This window comes from Pleurodeles waltl, chromosome 10 (genome assembly GCF_031143425.1).
Source record: "Pleurodeles waltl isolate 20211129_DDA chromosome 10, aPleWal1.hap1.20221129, whole genome shotgun sequence".
NCBI lineage: Eukaryota > Metazoa > Chordata > Amphibia > Caudata > Salamandridae > Pleurodeles > Pleurodeles waltl.
In genome coordinates this window covers 1009191897-1009213463 of record NC_090449.1, presented here as the reverse complement: position 1 = coordinate 1009213463, position 21567 = coordinate 1009191897, and the positions used below count along the sequence as shown (strand labels likewise).

General features: G+C 39.8%; 1 protein-coding gene across 1 annotated transcript in view; it reads right to left on the bottom strand.

The window, feature by feature from the left end:
- The window catches only part of LOC138262126 (intraflagellar transport protein 70A), a 142389-nt gene that overhangs the window by 85239 nt on the left and 35583 nt on the right, over positions 1 to 21567 (bottom strand). The window contains exon 6 of the mRNA XM_069211901.1: positions 10691 to 10795. Within this exon, the coding sequence (XP_069068002.1) occupies positions 10691 to 10795 (105 nt within the window). The remainder of the gene's footprint in view (positions 1 to 10690; positions 10796 to 21567) is intronic.

Sequence of the window (21567 nt, the reverse complement as noted above, 5' to 3'; positions counted from 1 at the left end):
CTTTGTATTTTATTTCAGTTTCTGTGCCAACTTCTTCCTACATGGTCTGAGGACTTTGTGCAGAGAAGGGTGAACCCCTTGCACTAGTAGGCCTTGCTGAGGCTTACTTCAACACCATGTTTGCCTTAAAAAATCTTCGGTCTCTGTCCGGAGGTGGGAAACGTTTTCGCTATCTAACACTAATGTTTGATCAATGATTCATTTCCTTACTTCTTCTTTCAGAGGGGGTTTGATCATTAGTACTACAGCCGAATGATCAGATAAATGGGCAGCTCAATAAACTATATCATGGACAGCCTCTTTTAACACCTAATCAACCAGGAAGTAATCAATCCTTCAAGCATGACCATGCTTTTTATTGTAAAAGGAAACACCCTGTTGTGCCCCTACTCTCTGCCTCCATAAACTGCACAATCCTAAATGTTTCATCATACTTTTAAGGTACACCTGTGATTTAGGGGTCCCTATCGATCTGCTTCTAGTTGACCTATCTAATTTGTTATCTAAGATCACATTAAAATCACCAACCATTACAACAAGGTTATGGAAAAAACACCTTAAGTGGATCGATGATATTGCAATTCGGGCCATAAAACCCTACTGATGCAAGGATCCTATCACATAGTTGGAGTTTTGTTAAGAGCCACCTCCCTGGTTTATCTGTCGCAAACTCCCAATACAGTTGCTTTAACCTGCTGCTTCACCAATATGACCACCCCCTTTGCATTGAAATTGTGATCTGTGCAGACAGAAAATTAGACCCACTTTTGGGACTTAAATAATTCTTCACATTCAGCTTTCGTCAAGTGAGTTTCTTGCAAGATTAGGTTGTGAGCTGGTGAATCCCTTAAGTATTGTAAAATCTTATCCCTCCTCCCTTTGGTACGCAACCCATTAACATTCCATGACATTATCTGAATCAATCTACCTCTTCCTCCCTGGTCTATGTCAGTCCATTTAATATAACAGCTAATGAGCCAGCTGAGGTGTTTGAGGATTTTTTTTCCCCGCAAATGCTCCCCACACCCCACTCATACCCGTGCCTCTCCCCCATGAAGCCTTGGAGAAGCAACCCTCCCCTGCTTCCACATGGACTAGGTGTTAGTCCAATTTTAGAGGGTTGTTGGGATGCCTTGGCAAAACTAAGAGAACCAAAAATAAAATCTTTTACACAAAAAGCCCCCACTTGATACAAGCATTAATCAACAAGGAGATACAAGCTAGTATTCAGAATTCAGGGATTTCCTTTCCAGAAAAAGCCTTCATACTGAAATTTCTATTTAATGTCTTTTTTTAAACCATTTAAGTATCTGGGGTCCCATCCTTAATGGCTTTGAGTAACTCACCCGCTTCTCTATGATCCTTCAAATTGTGCATTTTATTATTGTACATAACACGCAGGGAAGCAGGGAATCTGAGCTGGGCCACTGTTCTTAAACATTTGAACTCCTTCAAACGCCCCCACCAGCTCTCATTGCCTATTTATAGTTGCTTGAGATAAGTCTGACTTGATCTGAAAAGTTTTCCCCCTCTCAGGATTTCATTTTTAGTGCTTTTAACACAATCGTTTCTTTTAAGGCATAAGTTTAGAAGTTTAGGAGAATTTTCCATAGTTTAGTTTTATTAGGATTTCTCATAAACGGATCCCTGTGTATTCTCTGAATATCCCTTGCAATATCTTCCTTACCATCTTCTGTGTTCCTGTCTTCATAAGGGAAACCACAAATTCTTTTAAATCATCACCTTCCACCCCCTCCAGAACATTTAAAATGCTCAAGTTGTTTCTTCGTGAGCTGCTCTCCAATTGTTCTAATTTTTTCCTGGATTTCCTGCTCACTATGTTTTAGTGTCTGTATTTCCACCTGATTTCTCCCCAGCTCAACTTTTACAGTTCCTACCGTGTCTTTGAGGGCCTGGGTCCTTACAGTCAGAAGATCCAATTTTTTCTCAAGTGCTTCACAGAAAACCCTTATTTCACCCTGATATGCTTCAGAAACAATAAAGCCCTTTTTAATGTCAGCCTAAAGTGATAGGGTCATAGTTTCAAGGGAAGCATATATCACTATAGTTGGTTGCTCAATAGTCTTTGGGGAGGCTGACTCATGAATAGGCTCCAGAGTTGAAACAAAACCAGAAGGGATAGAACACGCTTCGGTCTGATTTCTTGTTGCCTCTCTCCCTGTCCCCTTTACTCTCTTGGGGTTCTCTTCTAGATTCTCAAACCTATTCCCCTCCCCTTTCCTGACCGTAACATCCCCAGTTGCCACCATTAACAAATTTTTTTTGTCACTTCTTTTCTGAATTTCAATCCCTCTCTTGAGTCTTCTATTGCTTTACTATAGGCTTCCCCGACATCTACCACTGTAGGCAAAACCTAAAAAAAATACCATAATGAGGGAGTAATTTTTGGCTTCTTTTGAAGAAATTGGATCAGCCCTTTTACCTACTTTGCCGCTTATTGGTGAGTCACTTCTTGAGCATGCTTACCATGCTTGTGGTAAAGGGTGTGGAGGGTGGGATGAAGCCCCCACAACTTTGGCTTCTATCACTGAGGCAGTGGGGAGGGTAGTTTTTTAAAGTCCTTCCTAGCGAAGCTGTGTGTTTTTCAAAGCTTACCCTTACTGGTGCATTTCCCAGCAGAGGCAGTTACCTTGAAATTCAAGCCTACCTCGATTCGCCGTCCCCTTCCCGTTGCATGAGGAGCCTGAATACTCCTACCGACTTCCTTGAGAGGCTCCTCTGCTCTCTCAGCCTCCAAACCCCCATCCTCTGCTAATGTAACTGCAGCTGCTGTGCTTGTACTGATGCCGCCTCCACTCCCCCGGAGAGGAACACGTGCCGCTGCCCTGGCTCTCCTCCGAAGCTCCAGGGCGGCTCAAGACCAGCACTTGAGCTCAGTGGACTGTTTTGCTCCAACCGCCTTCTCCGTTGCAACACCTTCATGCAAGGTAAGGTCAAACATTTGATCCCACTTTCCAGGGCTTTTCTTTCACCTATCACCGTCCAGGAATCCCAATGCCCGGGCGCTTTAGTGACCTGCTATGCCGCAGGCCGCCATGTTCATGCTGATGACCTCATGGTTTACTCATCCGATCTATTAACAGCCCTTCCTGCTGTACTGGAGATTCCAACAAATTTTGGCAGAGTTTCGGGCTATTCTGGTAATACAGGGAAAACCAAAACCATGGTCTGGAACCAGAGGAGGGATAACCCTCTAATTAGAAGTGAAATGAGATACTTGGGACTTAAGATCACGGAGGACATCAAAAAAATCTAAGATGTACATTTTGAGAAAGCTCTGGTGCAAACAAGCAAGTTGATGGAGGGGTGGGCCCATCTCACTCTGATGATTTTCAGTAGAATTAGTCTGGTGAAGATGGTGATTCTACCCAAGTTTAGCTTTCTTTTTAACACAATCCCATTAGAATTGCATACGATTTGGTTAGAGAAAATACGGCAGGCTATAAACTACTTTGTATGGGCATACAAGGGGCCTAGTACTGTAAGGAAAAAGTTGTGTAGAAGGGGAGAAAAGGGGAATGAGGGATCTTTCACTGCCAGACATGCAGTATTATGCCTGGGCCTTTCACCTAAACAAGACCAGGATGCTTTTTAATTCTCCAGACTCTTCAGAGATAGTGCATCTGTTTAAGGCCATGCTAGGAGGAGTTAAAGGGGCGGCAATTCACTTCCTGTTTAAATTTGGAGATCTAAAGTTCTTCAAAAAGGTGAAGTTGAAAGTACTGCAAGCCTTGGCAAAGGTGTGGTCAAACATTAGGCGTGCACTGAAAGCAGAATGTTGGAGCTATTTGCCATTTATTTGGGATTCCCTGGGCACCCGGAGTGTTTGAAAGATAAACTGGCCTTACCGATAAAGATGGCAGGTATGAAATCTTGGGGCGAACTCTCTCGTGATGATAGGGTACTTTCTTGGGTCGAGCTAAATAAGGTAATGGGAGGGAACCTTTCCAAGTTCAAGCATTTACAGTTGAAAAGTTGGGCACAAAGTATTCAAGTGGATTTGAGATTTATGAATCACCTGGAAGAGCAGCTATCGTGGAAACCCCCAGGGAAGAAGTATTAATCTAGAACTGGGAAATTTTAGAGACTGTGGACAGCGAATACAAGTTGGCTAAAAACTCTGGATAAGAGGCTTGCCGAGGGAGCAGCTACAAGTTATCTGGCAAGGACTAATGTGCACTTTATTCTCTGTTGTCAAACCTGCTTTTTAAAGAAGATTTTTTTTCCATTCACAAAGCCTACTTATCGCTGTACATGATTTCGGAGATGCAGAACGTGGTTGTTGCCAAATGTGGTTTAGAGAAAGCAGCAGATATCCACAAGTTCAAGGAATGCACAGAAATACACATACTTTGGGAAGAAGTGGGTAAGATGATCTTGAATACTGTGGGGGTGGATATCAAGGTAAGCCTCTCTTCGATTATTTTTGGGATAGTGGAGGGGCCGGAAGAGCTGAGTGACAACATGAGAAAGCTGCTCTTCTATTTTATCGTCCTGGCAAGAAAGGAAATCTGTCGAAATGGGTGGAGGAAACATCCCCCCCACCCTTTACTCAGAGTGGCTTGACGCACGTCTCTTTATTTCAAGGATGGATGTGGCCGGGGGAGCCTCAAAGGGGAAAAAGTTCTGGCAACCACTGATGAGGTGGATCGGGGGACACAAGACTTAATAAGGGAGTAAGGCAAGGAGCATATATCTCGTCCAACGATTATGCCTTTTTAGCTCTCTTTGCTGAGTATACAACAAAGGTGAGAGAGATGCAGCCTTCTTGGTCAAAGGTCTTGCCAGAAAGCTAAGGGGTACAAATTGAAACGGCTAAGAGAAGATCTGGAGTCTGAGGTGAATGAGGACAACAACAAAAAAATCAGATGAGATTTAGTGTTAGAAATAAGTCACCAAAGCAAGACATCTTTTTTGCCTGGCTGTAGTAAAACATAAAATATCAAATTCCAAATGGTTTGAACAAGTATTGGCTTGATTCATAAACCTTGGACACATCTATGTTGAAGATTAACTTATATGCCCATAAACATGATTCGAGAGAGAAAAATCACATTTTCTTTAAAAAAAGGATGAATGGCTGACTTATAATCAGCATGGGAATTAGGGACAGGGTAATTCCATTAGCCTGATGGTATTCCTGTGTTCACAAATATAGCAGTAGATGATGGGGTTTGTGCATATTCCTGTATCCATTGACCAGTAAAAGGTGATGAAAATCCACAAACTAATAGGTTTATGGGCATTCAGCTATGATTTTTGAACAGGTGTCCAATATGGACACACTCTTAAAGTACTCCTGTCAAGGTTAAGAGTTAATTCATTTCCAAGATGAGAATGGAAAGGAAACGCCCTTGAGGATGCATTTATATGGAAACAAGTTCCAACACAGGGAAAAACATTTTCCATAAGAGAAAGAAAAAGTAAAATGCAATAGCCTTTAGCTTAGTACTACACATAAGGAAATGTTCCAGAAATAAAAATAAGTATGCATGGCAATACTTTTGGAAACCTACAACTGTAACAGATTTCCAGACTTACTTCTGAAATTCTTTGTGAATATCTAATGAGTTAAAAAAAGAAAAATGTAGACGTAATCATAAACTGCAAATGTCCAACTTCCTTTCCCCCATGTATGTATATCTCAAAGTCCAGGAAAATGGGTCTGGAGTTTGTGGGACACCTCTGCTAGTGCAGGGGTGCCCTCACACACAGGTACCTGCACCCTGCCCTCTGAGCTGAGAGGGACTACCATAGGGGTGACTTATAGTGACCTGGTGCAGTGGCCTGTAGTGAAAACGGGTGCATGCACCCGTTTCACGCAGACTCCAATGGCAGACCTGCAGAACCCTTTTCCTGGGCTCCCTGTGGGTGGCAGAATAACTGCTGCAACCCATAGGCATCCCCGGTACCCCAATGCCCTGGGTACCTTTGTACCACATACTAGGGACTTACATGGGGGGGTGGGACCAGTCTGCCAATTGTGGCAAGAAAAAGGTACGGTTACCAAATTAGAAGAGAGAGACCATAACCACTGGGGTCATGATTAGAAGGATCCCAGTGGACACAGTCAAACACACTGACAACAGGCAGAAAATGGGGGTAACCAAGCCAAGAAAGACGGCACTTTCCTACAGACTGAAACAGATATAAAATGTGAGGAATGTGCCCATTTCATCAACTCCTAGATCAGATGATTGAAATTCATGCTTTCCTCCCCCCCAATACTAACAAATGAAAGGTACCAGATTAGTTTAAATTATACCTAGCACACCATTCTCAAATGATTAAAATCTTGTTCTAATTCCACAAGGAGTTCCCGAGGGGGGCTGTAACATGTCTGGAATGGCCTTTTATGTATTTCTACAATGTTACATACAACGCAGGCCTGTTTCTATGTTGCTCATGCAAAGAATGAATTGGAGAGGGTGGTGAATTTAAAAGGCCTAAGAAAACACCTCAGTAACACTGTTATGAACGGAACACCATGCATGGTAGTTACAGGATTGAAAATAAATTTCCTAGCTATTGGCACTGTTGAGGACTTAGTACCATTCCTATTGGATGGCACATAATCCTCATCTGATGCTTGAGCTGCAGTGCTGAATGATGATATACTGTCTCCAACTGATAGCTTTTCCTAGCAATTTATAAAGAAATGTCATTCTGCTTAACTAGGTAAAGTCCCATTATTGCATTTATATTTGCAAATTAAAAGCAGTAGATATAAGAATGTGTGGGTGTTCGAGTTGTGCCCCACTGTTACACTAAATAGTGGCTTAACACTATACTGCTATCACCTCTGTTAACATTTTCCTAGTTTCATCTATGGTTAGTCAATCTCTATGTGTATATGTAGCTAAAGCAGGCCTCATCTATCCAGGCAATGTCCAAGACCCATATGTGGCAACCTCCTACGAAAGAAGGGCAAGCATTTAAAGTATGATAAAGGTACTTCAATAAACCTATATGGACCATAACATGCTGGAGGATCTATTATGGCATATCTTGTCAATAGTCATAGTATATTTACAACGCCTCTACCAATCAATGGTTAGAACACTTCAGTGATATATTATGGGTCAGCTCTGACCACCAATGTATTTACACGCCCAGAAGTGGAAGTCCTCTTGAAGTCATATTGGCAGTAAAGACGGGCACACGTTTTCAGAATTATCCACCATCTCTATTGCTATTTCTTTTTTCTCCTGTCGTGGCTTACCAACTCTCAAGAAACAATTCAGAGATAGCCTTTGTAACCGTAAAGTGGCTAGCAAACTTCAACCAGAAAAGGGGAACCTTTCCCGATTATGGAAGAAGAGAATAAAATACTACCGGACATCACTACATTAATTTGTGTGTGCAACAAACGTTTTGGGGTCTGATCAATGTTGGATTCTGTATTACGTGATCTGATTAATTTTGTCCTGGTCCCAACACTTTTTTTATCTCTTTCTTGAACCACTGAGTAGCACAATCAAAAAGTCTGGCATATCTTCTTACCAATATGACAACGCCACCCAGCTCTATCTTAAGGTAATTTCAACTGCTGACATCATCCTACCGGGTTCAACTCTTGACCTACTCAGGCTGTACACCCAAAGTATAGAATGCTATTCTGCCTGCCATCCACACTAACTCCCCTCTTCCTGAATTAAAAAAATACTAAAACAATTTCTTCTGAACCTTTATTTCCATCCCTCCGCACACTAGCCTTCATGGTTTTGGCTGCCTTTTACGTATATTTAGTTGACACATGCTCCTCCATGATAGATTCTGCTTTATGACTGTGTATATAATATTGTTTTCCGAAGGCTGATGGCTGTTGTATTCATGCTGTTCATGTTGCTGATTTTGTTATATACATTGCACAATGTCTACTGAAAGTGCTCTAATGCTCGTGAGCCTGGTTTATGCTGTTCAAAATATCAAATAAATAAAAATGGACAGCAAAAACATGTGTTCCTATTTTTAGCACTGTGACAACCTCCGAATGAGGCCCTAAAGTCGAATTTGCTGAAAAATATTTTACAATATCACAGGCGGGCCATCATGGCATGGGTGCAACAGCAGTGAATACAATGCACAAACCCTCTTTGACTCGTTTGCAATTTAAATGTATTTGCCTTGTCCACAATTCAACCAAAGTGTCAGTACGAAAGACAAATTACAAGCTCAAAAACCATATCAATTGACCCTTTCTATATTTGTATTGAAAGAGTACATCTTTTCCCCATCAAAGACTGCTGTAAAATCTACATTACAGCAAGGCTGTAAATTGGTCTTAGCAGTCCAGGATAACACTGGCAAACTGAACCAGTACCAGCTATAAATATGGCCTTATTAACTGAAAGCACATTGTGTTCACCCTACAGGGTGACATGAACCAAAAGCTGTGTACTAAATATCTCACTGTGTTCATTACAAAGGTAACTGTTTACTGGCTAGGCTGCCACGCTTGCCTCTTTTTGTAAACAGCTGCAATTGCCATTATTGTTTTTCTAGGAATTCTAATCTTGTTAGTAAACCCAGAAAACACTCCTTCAGTTCTCCACTAGACTAGATGGATTATACATTTTAGTGCACCAGGTATAAAGAAAAGACAGGCAAGGAGCCACATTTTAGGAAACGTCAATGGAGATTTCAGCAAAGCATTATTGGGTCTTCTTGCCCATTAACTGTGTATTTATGTGGCTCCTCGATATACCTTGATCAAAGTGCCACCACCTAATAGTTCACATAGTGTGCAGTCCCCAGAAAGAACTCCTAAAAATAGATTCAGATTTCAGGTAACCCAGATGGTTATTTTTAGGATGCACAGGTCCTCACCCACTAAGGTGGAATGCTTCATTATTGGGCTGTGCACCCCGTTGGGCATGTGCTGCAATGCCCAATGTACCTTGTGTCAATGCGTCTGAAGACATTTAGCCATCCAACATAGGTACTATAAGGGCAGAATGGAAGTTGATGAGAAAGAATGGTAACTGGAATAGAATTAACTAAGGCTATCCAAAATATTTTTAAATTGAATGAATGCCCATGTTAAGGTTAAATAACAATAAGGAGAAACTTAATAAGAAATAATAGTCAACGTGTTTCTTGCCAAGTTTTACCCACCTGGGATCAGTGGCAATTCATCAGGATGAAATGTGATATTCAATATTGGTCAGGGTGGACTTGTGCTAGACCATCATTTTCTCTGTATCCCCAAACCTTTGGCCTCTAGCACTGTGCCACTACACTTGCTGCACTAATGATAGCTATTTTGAATTATCATCATCCAATTCATAACATGCTTTACTACATACTTTGTGAATTAAACACAAACTAGAAAAAAAAAATCTAAGAATAGACTTGATCTTTCCCTACTTCATTGACACGCAAACCCTTATTTGGCTCTTTTGCACATTTCACAGACTAATTGGTGTCACAGATAAAGAACGTAGAGAACTAACAGATTAGGGTGAATAGCCAGGTGTATATGTATACAAAGTGCACAGTAAGGCCCAAAGCATTATCTCCATGTTCTTCAAATTCTGAAATGGCCTGCTTTCCAGAGTAATTGGAGGAAAACATTACAAGAAGAGCATATACCAATTATCAAAACAGCACTTCAAGTCTCAGCCCTCAACTCTTCTGGCCAAGTGACAAGGGATTAGCAGGATAGATGATACTCCTCACATCAGAAACGTCTGCATAAGGAGTATGCAGCAACCTTAAAAGGGAACATGTAGCTTCTGAATCAAGCTCCAATTCTTGATTCCTGAGAGTGGACATGCATAAGTAGACATTGGGAAGTATTATGCACTTTCTCTTTTAGTATCACTTACCTATTTTAGGTATGCATGATTTCTGCAAGCTAATCAAGTGTGTGTTTCAGTTTAATGATATTTTCATTTCAACTAGACCCAATGTCTTAACACAAGTATGTGCCTGATGAGGGAAGCTGAATATAGCCTCAAAATGAAACAAACGATCTGTACTGTCTTCATTAAAATGGCTCCAGGGTTGGAAAGCTATTTGCTCAGCTTCAAGACCCACCTTCTAAAAAGACAATTTGCTTTATTTCAAGATCAGGAATTAAAACAAATTCAGGATTAGGTAACCACTTGGCTCCAAAATTACTAGTTTCACCTTGCTCTGGAGTGCCTGATCCTGAGATGGAGAATCTGGCAAGTTGGGGCATCAACATCTAACTTCTCTTTTCCTACCACTCATACTGACTCTATCCTGGTTTGGCTTCTGCTGAGGTTCCTGGATGTCTGCTCTGCCACCACAATGACTTCCATCTTCTTCACTGCAGCCCTTTTGTCAGTCAGTTCACTCTGGGTTCCTTGGGGCGTCATGTGGACTTAAAAGATACTAAACTTTTTGCCACTCAGATATTTTAAATTCTGGAGTTGTGCACTAAAATGCAGTTTTAAGTCATGATCTTTTAGGGTATAAAAAGTAATTCTAGTCTCCTTGAGAACTGGCTTCAGTGACACCGGTCTCATTTGTGCAGATGGAAATATTACAGTGTTTAGTCAAGCAGGTATTTCAGAAAACAAGCACATGTTAAGAAAAGCTCAAAGAAGTTAATAAAGCAGAACTGCACTTTAATGATTGATCAGATATAATAGGATACTATAGAATACTGTCATGGCACTGGTGCATCTCAGTAGCCTACCTGGGTGCTCTCTGATTCCTCGCTCAATTATGTCTGCAATGTGTTTCAAAGCAGGTGCATATTGCTTCATGCTGTAGTAGCAAAGTGCGATGTTGTAGGATAAATCTATAAAAGATTTAACAAGAGAGAAAAAAAGCATTTAAAGAACTGATGCAGTTAACTTATTTAATCAAAGTTTTTTTAACGGAATTGTAAAACGAAAAAAAAAACAGAAATCAGATAAATCAAATTCAGAGTAGAAGATACAAAGGGCTACATGTATGTAGCTTTTTTCTTGTCACAAACGGCCCGATTCATATAATTCATAGAATCGGGCCGTTTGTGACAAGAAAAAAGCATTTTGGTATGTACAAACCCTATTTTGTGATTTGGTAATCTATTTACCAAATCGCAAAATAGGTTCACGAGTCGCAATTAGGAAGGGGCGTTCCCTTCCTAATTGTGACTCGCAGTGCGATGTATGATTTCATTATGACCATGAATGCGGTCACAAAACAATTACAGTTAGCACCAATTTCAAATTGGTGCTAACCCATTCTCAAACGGGAATGGGTTCCAATCGGACCCCTTCCCTTTTGTGAATAGAAGCGAAAATATTTTTTTTTCGGAACCGACAGTGGTCCCACGGACCACTGCCTGCTCTGAAAAAACGAAAAGAAAACTTTTCATTTTTGTTTTCGAAATGCATCCCATTTTCCTTTAAGGAAAACGAGCTGCATTAAAAAAAAAAGAAAAACAGCTTTATTTAAAAGCAGTCACAGACATGGTGGTCTGCTGACCCCAGCAGGCCACCATCCCTGTAAGTGCAGCCATTCCCAATGGGGTCGCAAATTGCGACCTACCTTATGAATATTAATGAGGTAGGTCATTTGCGACCCCATTGGGAATCGAAAACAGTGTGAAGCACACTGTTGTACATATGGTTTTGCGACTCTCAAATGAGTCGCAAATTGCGAGTCGCAAAACTCTGGGTAAAGCATCTACACTATTCACATAGATCAAATTTATAATGGATGGGTATTAAAAAAAACATGACAAGCAGGAGGAGGTAACATCATAAAGAAGCAACTACAGTTATATCAGAGTTAGGAACAAATGGGTAATACTGAAATTACCTAATCGTGGTTCAATAGGAATGAAGAATTAGAGAATGAAAGTGTCAAAAGTGAACTTGCTTTGTTTTGTTTATTTTAAAAGGGTTTATTTCTTTATTAGTGTTAGCCGTACCCAAGTCCACAGTGTCAACACAGACTAGCAATACTTTTTCTCCCAACTGATGTGATAAACTTCATTCCGATAGCAATTACAGTACTGCAAAGGAAGCTCTATTTATCATTAATGGGACATGGGAAGTCATAGATTTTGGAATGGGTATCTTAAAAGACAAGGACCCATTGATTTTCAATGTTTTCAACTATTTTCCTTTCACGTGAAGGCAGATACACATTGGGGGTAGAGTACTTTTTAGCTGCAAATGCCAGCAAGAAACAAATGGCAGAAGGAAGAATGACAGATTTGTACAATTTCTTTGAAGTTCTTCTGCTGCAACTAGAAAAATATTTGGTCGATGGCTAGAATTCCTTCATCATTCGCATTGGGTTTATATGCAAGAGCTAGGCATTTTGTTCTGAAGTCAGGTGGAGGATCATTTAGCTTCTACAGGTTATGTTTAAGCCAATCTTGAGTTCGAATTTTTTATTTCTTTGATAGGTCAACTTATTAGAGGAGAGTTTGTTTGCTTCAATGGTACTTTTGTTTCCTGATTCATGGGGAAAAGTGTTTGCTTTTTTTAAGCTGTTTCCATAGAAGCATTATACAACATCTTGAATTTCACAAAATAGTTGAAAGAGTGCACAGCATCTACATACAAAGCCATAGGTCAATATTACAAAATACGTTCATGTACAGCCACAAAATTGAATATATTTGGAGAATAAATACTTTAAGCAGAAACATCTGTTTATCTCAGGCATAATTTAAAGTAATGAACTAAAGTAAAATACACCAATGGATTATGCAAGGTAAGAAAATATAAAAAGATGGGCAGGCAGCTTCCTAGTGGGTCTATAGCTTCTAAACAAAGTTATTTAAAGAACAGGTTAACTATAAATGTCTTAGAACACATCCAGCAAAAAGCAGAAAGTGCATTGCAATTAACAAAGACTGTCCATCGCAGCAGGAGTCAGAGGCTGCCTCAAGACATCTTTCTCATACTATAATGGTATTCAAAGATGGGAATACCTCATCATTAAATAGGTCACTGCATTACATTCATGTACATTTTTAACCCACAGCAAATAAAATGTGGGACTATGAAAACATTTGATGGCAACATATGCCATTTCTCTACGTTTGCACAATTCTGCAGACTCATCTAGAGGAATGGTAAGGTGCATAAAGACTCCAAAGCCAAATGATGTGAACTGCATAAATACCCTGTGGATTTACCTACAGACTTGGTTGACCTAAAGAACTTTTTTATGAATGTAGGGAAGCCACTGTTGCTCGATGTCTCAAGTTTACATTCATCTTCTCATATACTTATATTTAGGCCTGTATGCTTGTTCAATCAAATTACAACCCACAAAATTCAAAGGTGCTAGGCTAAAGCTGTCTGTGGAATATGCATGGGATAACTACTGGTACGTAATGTAAGTAGAACAAAAAGATTATGGTGCTCCAAGAGTCTTCTACAAACCCACCGTCTTTCAACTGAATTAACTGTGGGTTGACATAATCACATTTATCACTTCCATAATGATCCACAAAGGTTTATTTTGCCCACCTGAAACATTTGATAGTTTCCTTCCAAATGTCTTTCCACACCGCTTAAGCCATTCTATGCTGCGGTTATTTGTGGACTTCATAAATTTATTCAGCCTTTTAGCTAGGCTCTTGGAGGCTATGAAGCAATCTATGTCCATTAATGGCGGTATGGGTGAATGGATTTTTGGACAATTACAATTTTGAAGGGATTCAGTCAGGGCCCAGTACCTTTCTTATTTTGAAGAATTAAACATCACTCATAATGTCATAAATGATTATTTCATTTTTTTTAAGGTTAGTGTGTTCAAATGGTTTAGGGCCAGATGTATCATCACGGCCCTTTGCGAGTCGGAAATAGCGATTTTTAAGAAATCGCTATTTCTGACTCGCAAAGTGCCATGTATCACATTTGCGATTCGGTAATAGCGATTTCTTAGAAATCGCAAAAGCTATTATCGAATCGCAAATTCCAATACCGGCCCCATTCGCAGCTATGGGCCTGTTGGCCCATATCTGCGAATTTTTTGCATTTCCAAAATTGCGATTTCTGAACCAGAAATCGCAATTTTGGAAATGCAAAAGCCCAGGGTGCTGGGGGCCTCTCTGCTGCACCCCAAAAATGTTTTGGGGGACATGTAAGGTGCACACATGCCAAAAGGGTATGTGTGCTTTACGTGTTCAATTTAAAAATGCATTTTAAATGCATTTTTAAATTTTGCACCAGGTTACCACCTGGCTTCTTTTCATGGTATTTTGCATGTGCAAAATGCCATTGTGCAAAAAATCGCAATTTGCGATTTTTTGCAGCATCTCCTTGCGATGTGGATTTTGCAATTCGCAAATTGCGACTCGCAAAACCAGGTCGCAACGCAAGAAATCGCAATTTTTGCGATTTCTTATTTGTGGTCTGCGAATGCCTTTCATGCATCGCAGACCACTTTTTTGCACTCACAAACGGCCGAATTTTGCGATTCGCACCGTTTGCGAGTGCAAAATTGTTTCATACATCTGCCCCTTAGTTTTTTATTTACATTTTTACAAATTCTGCAGTGATCAATTCAAGTTCCATGGAATTTTATTAATAAGGAGCATTTCCCTTAAGTGGAGGTGACAAAGTTACCGCAGACTTCCTAATAGAAGAGACATATCACTTTCAGGTTTACCAGCATTACCAGCTTTGTTCCCTTCCATTTGCAAGTTTTTATTCTCATAATAGCAAGTTTGGCCCATCTGATAACATCCATGTTACATTCAATATTTCACTTTCTAATATTCTGAAGAGTGCAAAGATTATTCATGTTACTATTAGTTTTGAGATATTGCTAGCAGACACCTCTTTTGGTTATCCTCTTGAATAGGACAGACACCCTATCAAATTGCTTCTTTTATTTCAGGTCCATTCGTCTATTTTTATGTCTCTGGCAGTCAATTAATTTTAATAAGTATCTTACACGTTTTTTTCCTAAAGTATCTTTAAAATGAGCTAGAAGTGGTGCTGGCAATGTCAGTTTTTTTTCTTTCTGAAAGCTGGAGCATTACAGGCACTTTTCACACAGACCCAAGTCCAAATCAAAATACAAAGGAATCAGGAGATGAGGGAACAACATAGACTATACGGACAACTGGGAAGGGCAATTGGAAGACAAACTGCCCAATTTAAGAACTACTAATCTAGTTGTCAACCCTGTTTCAAGAAGCCAAAAGACTAAGACAGCAAGTTTCCTTCCAGAAGTGCCTCTGGAAGCGAGAATACTTCTTTCAAATTTTAATTTCCAAAAATAAGCTTTACTATTCTATTTCTAAACATTTTCATTATTATTAATTCATTGAAATTAAATACAAACTGTACAAATACATATCAAAAGGCACTTTTTAACTCTCACTTTTAAACAGAATGAAGTAGCTTAAACCAATCAGATTAACAGGAAATAGCATAAAATGAGCCATGTCTTTGCAACAATCACATTAAGGAATTATCCAGAGTATGGGAATACCTGCTGTTTCAGTTGAACTGTGTCAGGGTAGAAGAACAATTTTAACCACCATGTACCTACTTATTCCCTAGTTTTTAAAAGGAAGATATACCAATGGCTAATGACTTAAAAAAAAAAATACACATGATGAAGCACTAGAAGTACAAGTAGGTTTCCATCTCCATCATGGGATATTCATTAATATTCAAGAATATCATCTAGGATGGTATGCCCTGCTTTTAGAGGTTGATGGATGTCAATGTAATGGAGTAAAGTCAATCAAGTTAGGCAGGGAGGATTAACCATCTTAATGTATTCTAGAGTGAGAACAAAGGCCATGTCGGGCATAGCACGATCAGATCTCGAAGTGTATTTTCAGCAATTTTTTTGCTATAATCATTCCTTGTGATGGGGTACAGGGGCTGCCTTCCATCTTGTGGAATGGGCTGTAGGCCAACCAGGAGTGTCTCTGCTGGCTTTCTGGTAGCATCTACAAATGTAGGACAGCTGGCTTCAGACTATTTGGAGGTATAGACACTTCCATAGTTATTAAATAATTGTTTAGTTTTCCTAAACTTTTTTGTTTTGGAAAAATCATACAAAAGATCTGTTTTCACACCTGTGGGGTTACTGCTGGGGAGGGAGTGTTGGGAGAGGAATGTCCTGTGCGCTGTAACTGGACATGTACATCTGCCCTGAGTGACCTGACTGCATGAAACTGGTATCTTGAGTTTTATTTGGCCCAGCTAACACAATTCTGGTGTGAGTATTGAGTCTTAGACCTATTCATGATGAGTCCGAGGTGCTTGTTCTATGAGCTGTGTGGGTCAACCACGTGTACTAGCTAGCTTGAAATAGGACTGCTGCCCATGTCTATGGTTGCTGATTTGATGTCAGTGCACCATTTGTGGAGTATTGTACCAAAGAGATCTTTTTCTCTGGTTCAGGAAATATATGTTGCTTATAGGCTCCACTCATACAAATTTCCACTTTTATGTGGCACCCAGACCCTTGCACTGACAACATGTGTGCATGGCAAAGGCATGCATATGAACTGTAGATGGTAGCAGTACTTCATGTTGTTTTGAGTGTAGGTTTGCATTGACTAGCAGGACCCAATTTGGATTCTCTTTAGTTTCACATGGCACAGATGGAGGTTGCAGTACTCTTACCCAGATAATGGATATGTAATGACTGCATCTCAGATTCTGAAGGCAAAAGCCCTAGACAATGGAGTGTGGGAGAATTGAGACAGGGGTTCTTTTAGAATGCCTAGAAGGACCTTACATCAGCGGATTGCTGATTAGTTAATCTTGAGCACTACGATCTGGTTAATAACAGGGAAATGGGGGCAAATCTGCTGATTCTGTTATGAGAGAGAGGGAAGTTTCTAAGCAGGGCCTGAACCTTGTGTTTCTTCCAGAGTGATATTTTAGGAAGATTGATGAAACCCAGGCGCACAGGTTTCACACTTCATAGTGCTTATGTTGTGGGTACTCCTGTTCTAGATCCATCATGGTTCACAAACACTGTTTACACTGCAGACAGACAATGAAATTAAACAAGGAACCACCCCAAACTGGTCGCGGACGTCAGAAAGCGGATCAATATCCCCTGATGGAAAATCAGAATATAAGTGGGACCCAAACCGACTCACTTTATTTAGTCCCAGGTTTGCTTTGATCAAGGAAAGGGAGACTCTGTGGAGTACCCAAATAGTACCTGTGATGCAGGACAGGTGTCTGTCTGACGGCCAGTCTCCTAGATGTGAGTGGACACCCCCTGAAGTCTGTGCAACTTGCTGTGGAGCTGTAGGTCCATCTAGGACCTAGAAGCCTGTCCACCTGCTCAGAGCAGAGGAATGTGTCACACCCTGGTGGAGGAGAGATTGTCCAGGAGCAGAAGCCCTGCAATGTTCCCAGAGTGTTTCGCATGCAGAAAAGCAGACTTGCTAACAACAGTGTAAATGGCAATGATCGGGTTTGATAGGGCATATTTGGTAAATAAGAGCAAGACTTTACACGAAAACAAAAAAAAGGGTTTGGCAGGAAGGGTCACTTCTAGGGAAAAGACAAAATGACTTCCCTCTAACACCAGTTCTCAAGATCTTAATTTCTAAACACTGAATACTACAACCCACATGTAGGATCCTGGAACACTTAAAATGGGGTGGAAATCATTCCATAATAAAAGGCAATATAAAAACAACATCCATTTGCATTTTTAGCTTTTAATACAAATGCAAAAGAAATTTAAAACAAAAAATACATTTTAGATCAAACGTGGTTTTAAACATATGGAGGTATCTCTGCACAAAAAACCCTTGTTCATACTCCCTATATTAAGAGAAGAAAAATACATCAAATATTTTCAATGGATATTTTCTATGGCTAGAAATGTAACACAAAGAAAAATCATTGCTGTCACTTTAAAGCTACCCATGTACTTTATTAATCTGAGCTTGCCCCACAGTGACAGCCACACAAAGACAGGTAACCTCTGATTTCATTTTGATCAAAAGTTGAAAAACACTGGTTCAGCTTCCATTTTAAGTTTACAGCAGGGAGGCAGGAGTGTTTGTTGTTAATGAATTTAATGAAGAGACCCCTTATGGGCAACTGGTACTACAGGCAAGTAACTTTATCTTCTTTACTAAGGGATCCTCGGCCCCCTCGAAGATGGTGGACCAGGCATATGGAATAGAAGAAAGGAGAAGACTATTACTGCATAAAAAACACCTAATGTGTAAACAGACTCAAACTGCTGGCAACACTGCAGAGACCAAAAATAAAGAAATTCAGACTGATTAATCTTGGCCCGAAGTTGCCTCCTTTCTAGCTGAAACTGTGCTTAACAGAAATTATGCAAAATGTGGTTCTAAATACAACAATAAACATTGTTTGGACATGGTAGGTAATTTTCTGAATAAACACAACTTGCCAGTGCCACTGACCGGGTGACAAAGGACAAAATCTGACCAGTGGAATACAATGGAGAAGACAGTCCCAGCAATCCAAGAATAAAGCATCTGTAGTGAAAAATACTCCTGAAAGTGCATAGATACTGCAGATTCCATCCTCAAGAAATGTAGAGTTACATATTTCAGAAAAGATAATTTAACACTGTGAATCAAACCAATATCTAAGTGAGACGTCAATGACGAAAACGTTTCTCAACCTTTAAAACATAATGGTTAATCATTTGAGACTGCAGGATAGAATTTATTTTGGCCAGAGAAACAAACTATTATCACTCACAGCAAAAAACCTAAAGTCTCATTGAAGAGGAAAAAAAAGATAAAACCTATTCCAGGAACGTTGCGGTGGGCAGACGTCTAGCAAAAAGGGCAGCACACCACCATCAATGATAACAAATTGGGTTAATTTTCTTCAGGGCATCAGGCAGAAACACATATACTGGCTTCAAAACACAGATGACCATAGAACGGAGATAAACAAAAAAAGAAACTAACTGGGGTTCATCATGAGTCGGCTTGTAAAGGTAAGTTATTGCTGAACTGGGAATATGAGTCCTGAAGTATCACCACAGATTTTAAGTCTACGACCTGGGCATTTCACCTGTTGATAGTAGGTGAAATGTCCTGATGTCCCTCTGAAAATGGGGAATAACACACAAGGATCCGCATGGACTTCCATGTTATTACCCACTTTAACTGCAGAACTCATAATGGGCTGGGCTAGTAAAGGGTAGGAAATAACGTGTAGGCATTTGTAACACCACAAATTATATTACTCTGCCCCTGTATCAGGCTACTTGTTATCAGACGTTAGTGTTTAAACCCTTGATGCCCAAATAAAAAGATTTAACAAAAACAGATGTGCTATTCTATTACCACACAGATCCAGGATCTGAACTCTGTGGTCTGATGTTGCGTGGATCAATACTTGAGCACAGGAATGAAGTAGCTTGTAAAAGTAGTCCACTTTGGTAGATGAGTCATGAACAACTGTCTGGCAAGGCGTATTAGTCCTTTGGAAAAAACAGCATTGGAATAGCCTATTGGTCTGGCCTTTTACACTTTCACATAGCTACAAAGCCTGAAGTAATTACTAGATGCCCCTCTTGAGTCAAAAGAAACAGTGTGAGGTTTTTAATGATACTGCAGCCATTCAAAAACTTTACTAGAAGTTCTTCTCAAGTCAGAAGCATCTGCTTAACAAGTATGTCAACAAAGCTGCAATAACTCACATTATTACTAAATGTCTCTTTCGAGTAAGATGCAACTGCTTCACATGTCCTAGACAAAGCTGAGTGGAGTGTGGCTTCAACATAAAAAGGTACACATCCACTTCTGCTACGCCAATAAATTGTACTTGTTTTCTATAGGATAGGTAAAAGATGCCAGTGCTGTTATATACCAATGAATGGATATCTTAACTTTCAGTAAACATCTAGATCACTATGTAACATTTATGAAGAAAACCAAGAATATATAGGTACTAGAAGTCACTGGCTAAGTCAAGTCCCTTCAACCGCTGGAAAATTATAAACACCATCGGCAGATACAAGGGACTTCCGTGGGCTTTAGGATAGCTCCATCCTATGTGAATATCTTAATAGGCAAAATAGAGGACCATACACTTGCTACTTCAAGTATCTAACCTCTGGTATGGCTAAGAGCTCTGTTGACACTTTATAGATTTGAATGCAGGAAGTAGAAAACCAAGAGAATGTATAGTTTATATCAACAGTACCCATCATATAATCAAATTCACCAGCAGCAATACTAAACAGAAGCATCATCTCCCTTTTCTTGATGTGCTATTTACCGTTCATAAACAGAAAGTTGTAACTGATGTGTACCACAAGCCTGTATCTAAACTAAACTTCATGTCACCCACACCACACTAATCACATTATCTACAGCACTCAGACTAAGGTGCATCTGCAGTAATTCGGCAACTTGAGAAGAACATCTACAGGAGCTTGCTAGATTATTTTAAAATCAAGACTATCCTCTGCATAACTTATTATATCAAATTGACAAGCCTTTGCAGTTACCCTGGGAAGCACATATTTGGAATACCAACAGCAGAAATAAAAGTGTCAGAATATGGCTATCATCCATCAGCTCGTAACTACAGAAACGTTATGCAAAAAACATTTCCCTTATTATCCACCTGTGAAAAATTACAAAAGGTTTTCCTAAATCTTCAGTCATCGCTTATCAAGGAGCACCCAATCTACAAGCTGTTATTTTTGAGAGGTGAAATCAAGCAAGCTGTAACAAATTCGTGGATTCATTGCTGTGATTCTAAATGGTGCATCACATGTAAATACATCATCAGTATCAAGCTCTGCTGAAAAAAGGACCTGTGACATAAGACAGCATCTTACGTGTTGATCGACAAAGCTGTATAAAAACAATATGCTGGCCAGTGAATGTCCTCCAAACACGACCCAGGAATCACTGAAAAACATATTTGACCAGCCTGCAGCCAATCATTTTAACCTTGTGGACCATCAGCTATCAGATCATGTGGAAAATGTTTTAAAGTGAGAACTACTGGACACCAGAGAAAGCTTCTGGATGTACTATTTAAAATCATTGCATTCAGATGGACTGAACATCACTTACAATACCACCCGATTACTACGTATCTCACGAGATTTCAGCTCTGCAATGATTCCACATTTCAAATTGAATCTTTACTTGCGATGCTTTTTGAAAATCAAGCAGTCGCACGTGTGTGTGCGTGTGTATGTATGTGTGTTTTTTTACCGCTTGAGTCTGATGCAAATTCATTGATATTCTTTCATGAAGGTGTAATTCCACCTGCTGTTTGTAGGTGCAACTGCTTTAACTGACTATCACTGAGCTGAGGGGGTGTCGCTTTAACATATAAATTTGCATACTACTTCTTTGACGATTTGTGCTTGTTTTCCACTGCATTAATTATTTCCCAAAGCACGTTTGTAATAATAAGTAAAAATTACAGATTTTGGGAGAAAATGGAGGCACTTTAACGGGGAGGGAGGAGAACCAATAGCATTCTTGAAACATCATGCACTATTGTAACATTCAGAGACATGTTGGTTGAACACTATCTAGTTTGGGTGTGGATACTGAACTGTTATTTTTCACTTTCTAGTTATTAGGATGAAAATGCCAATTAA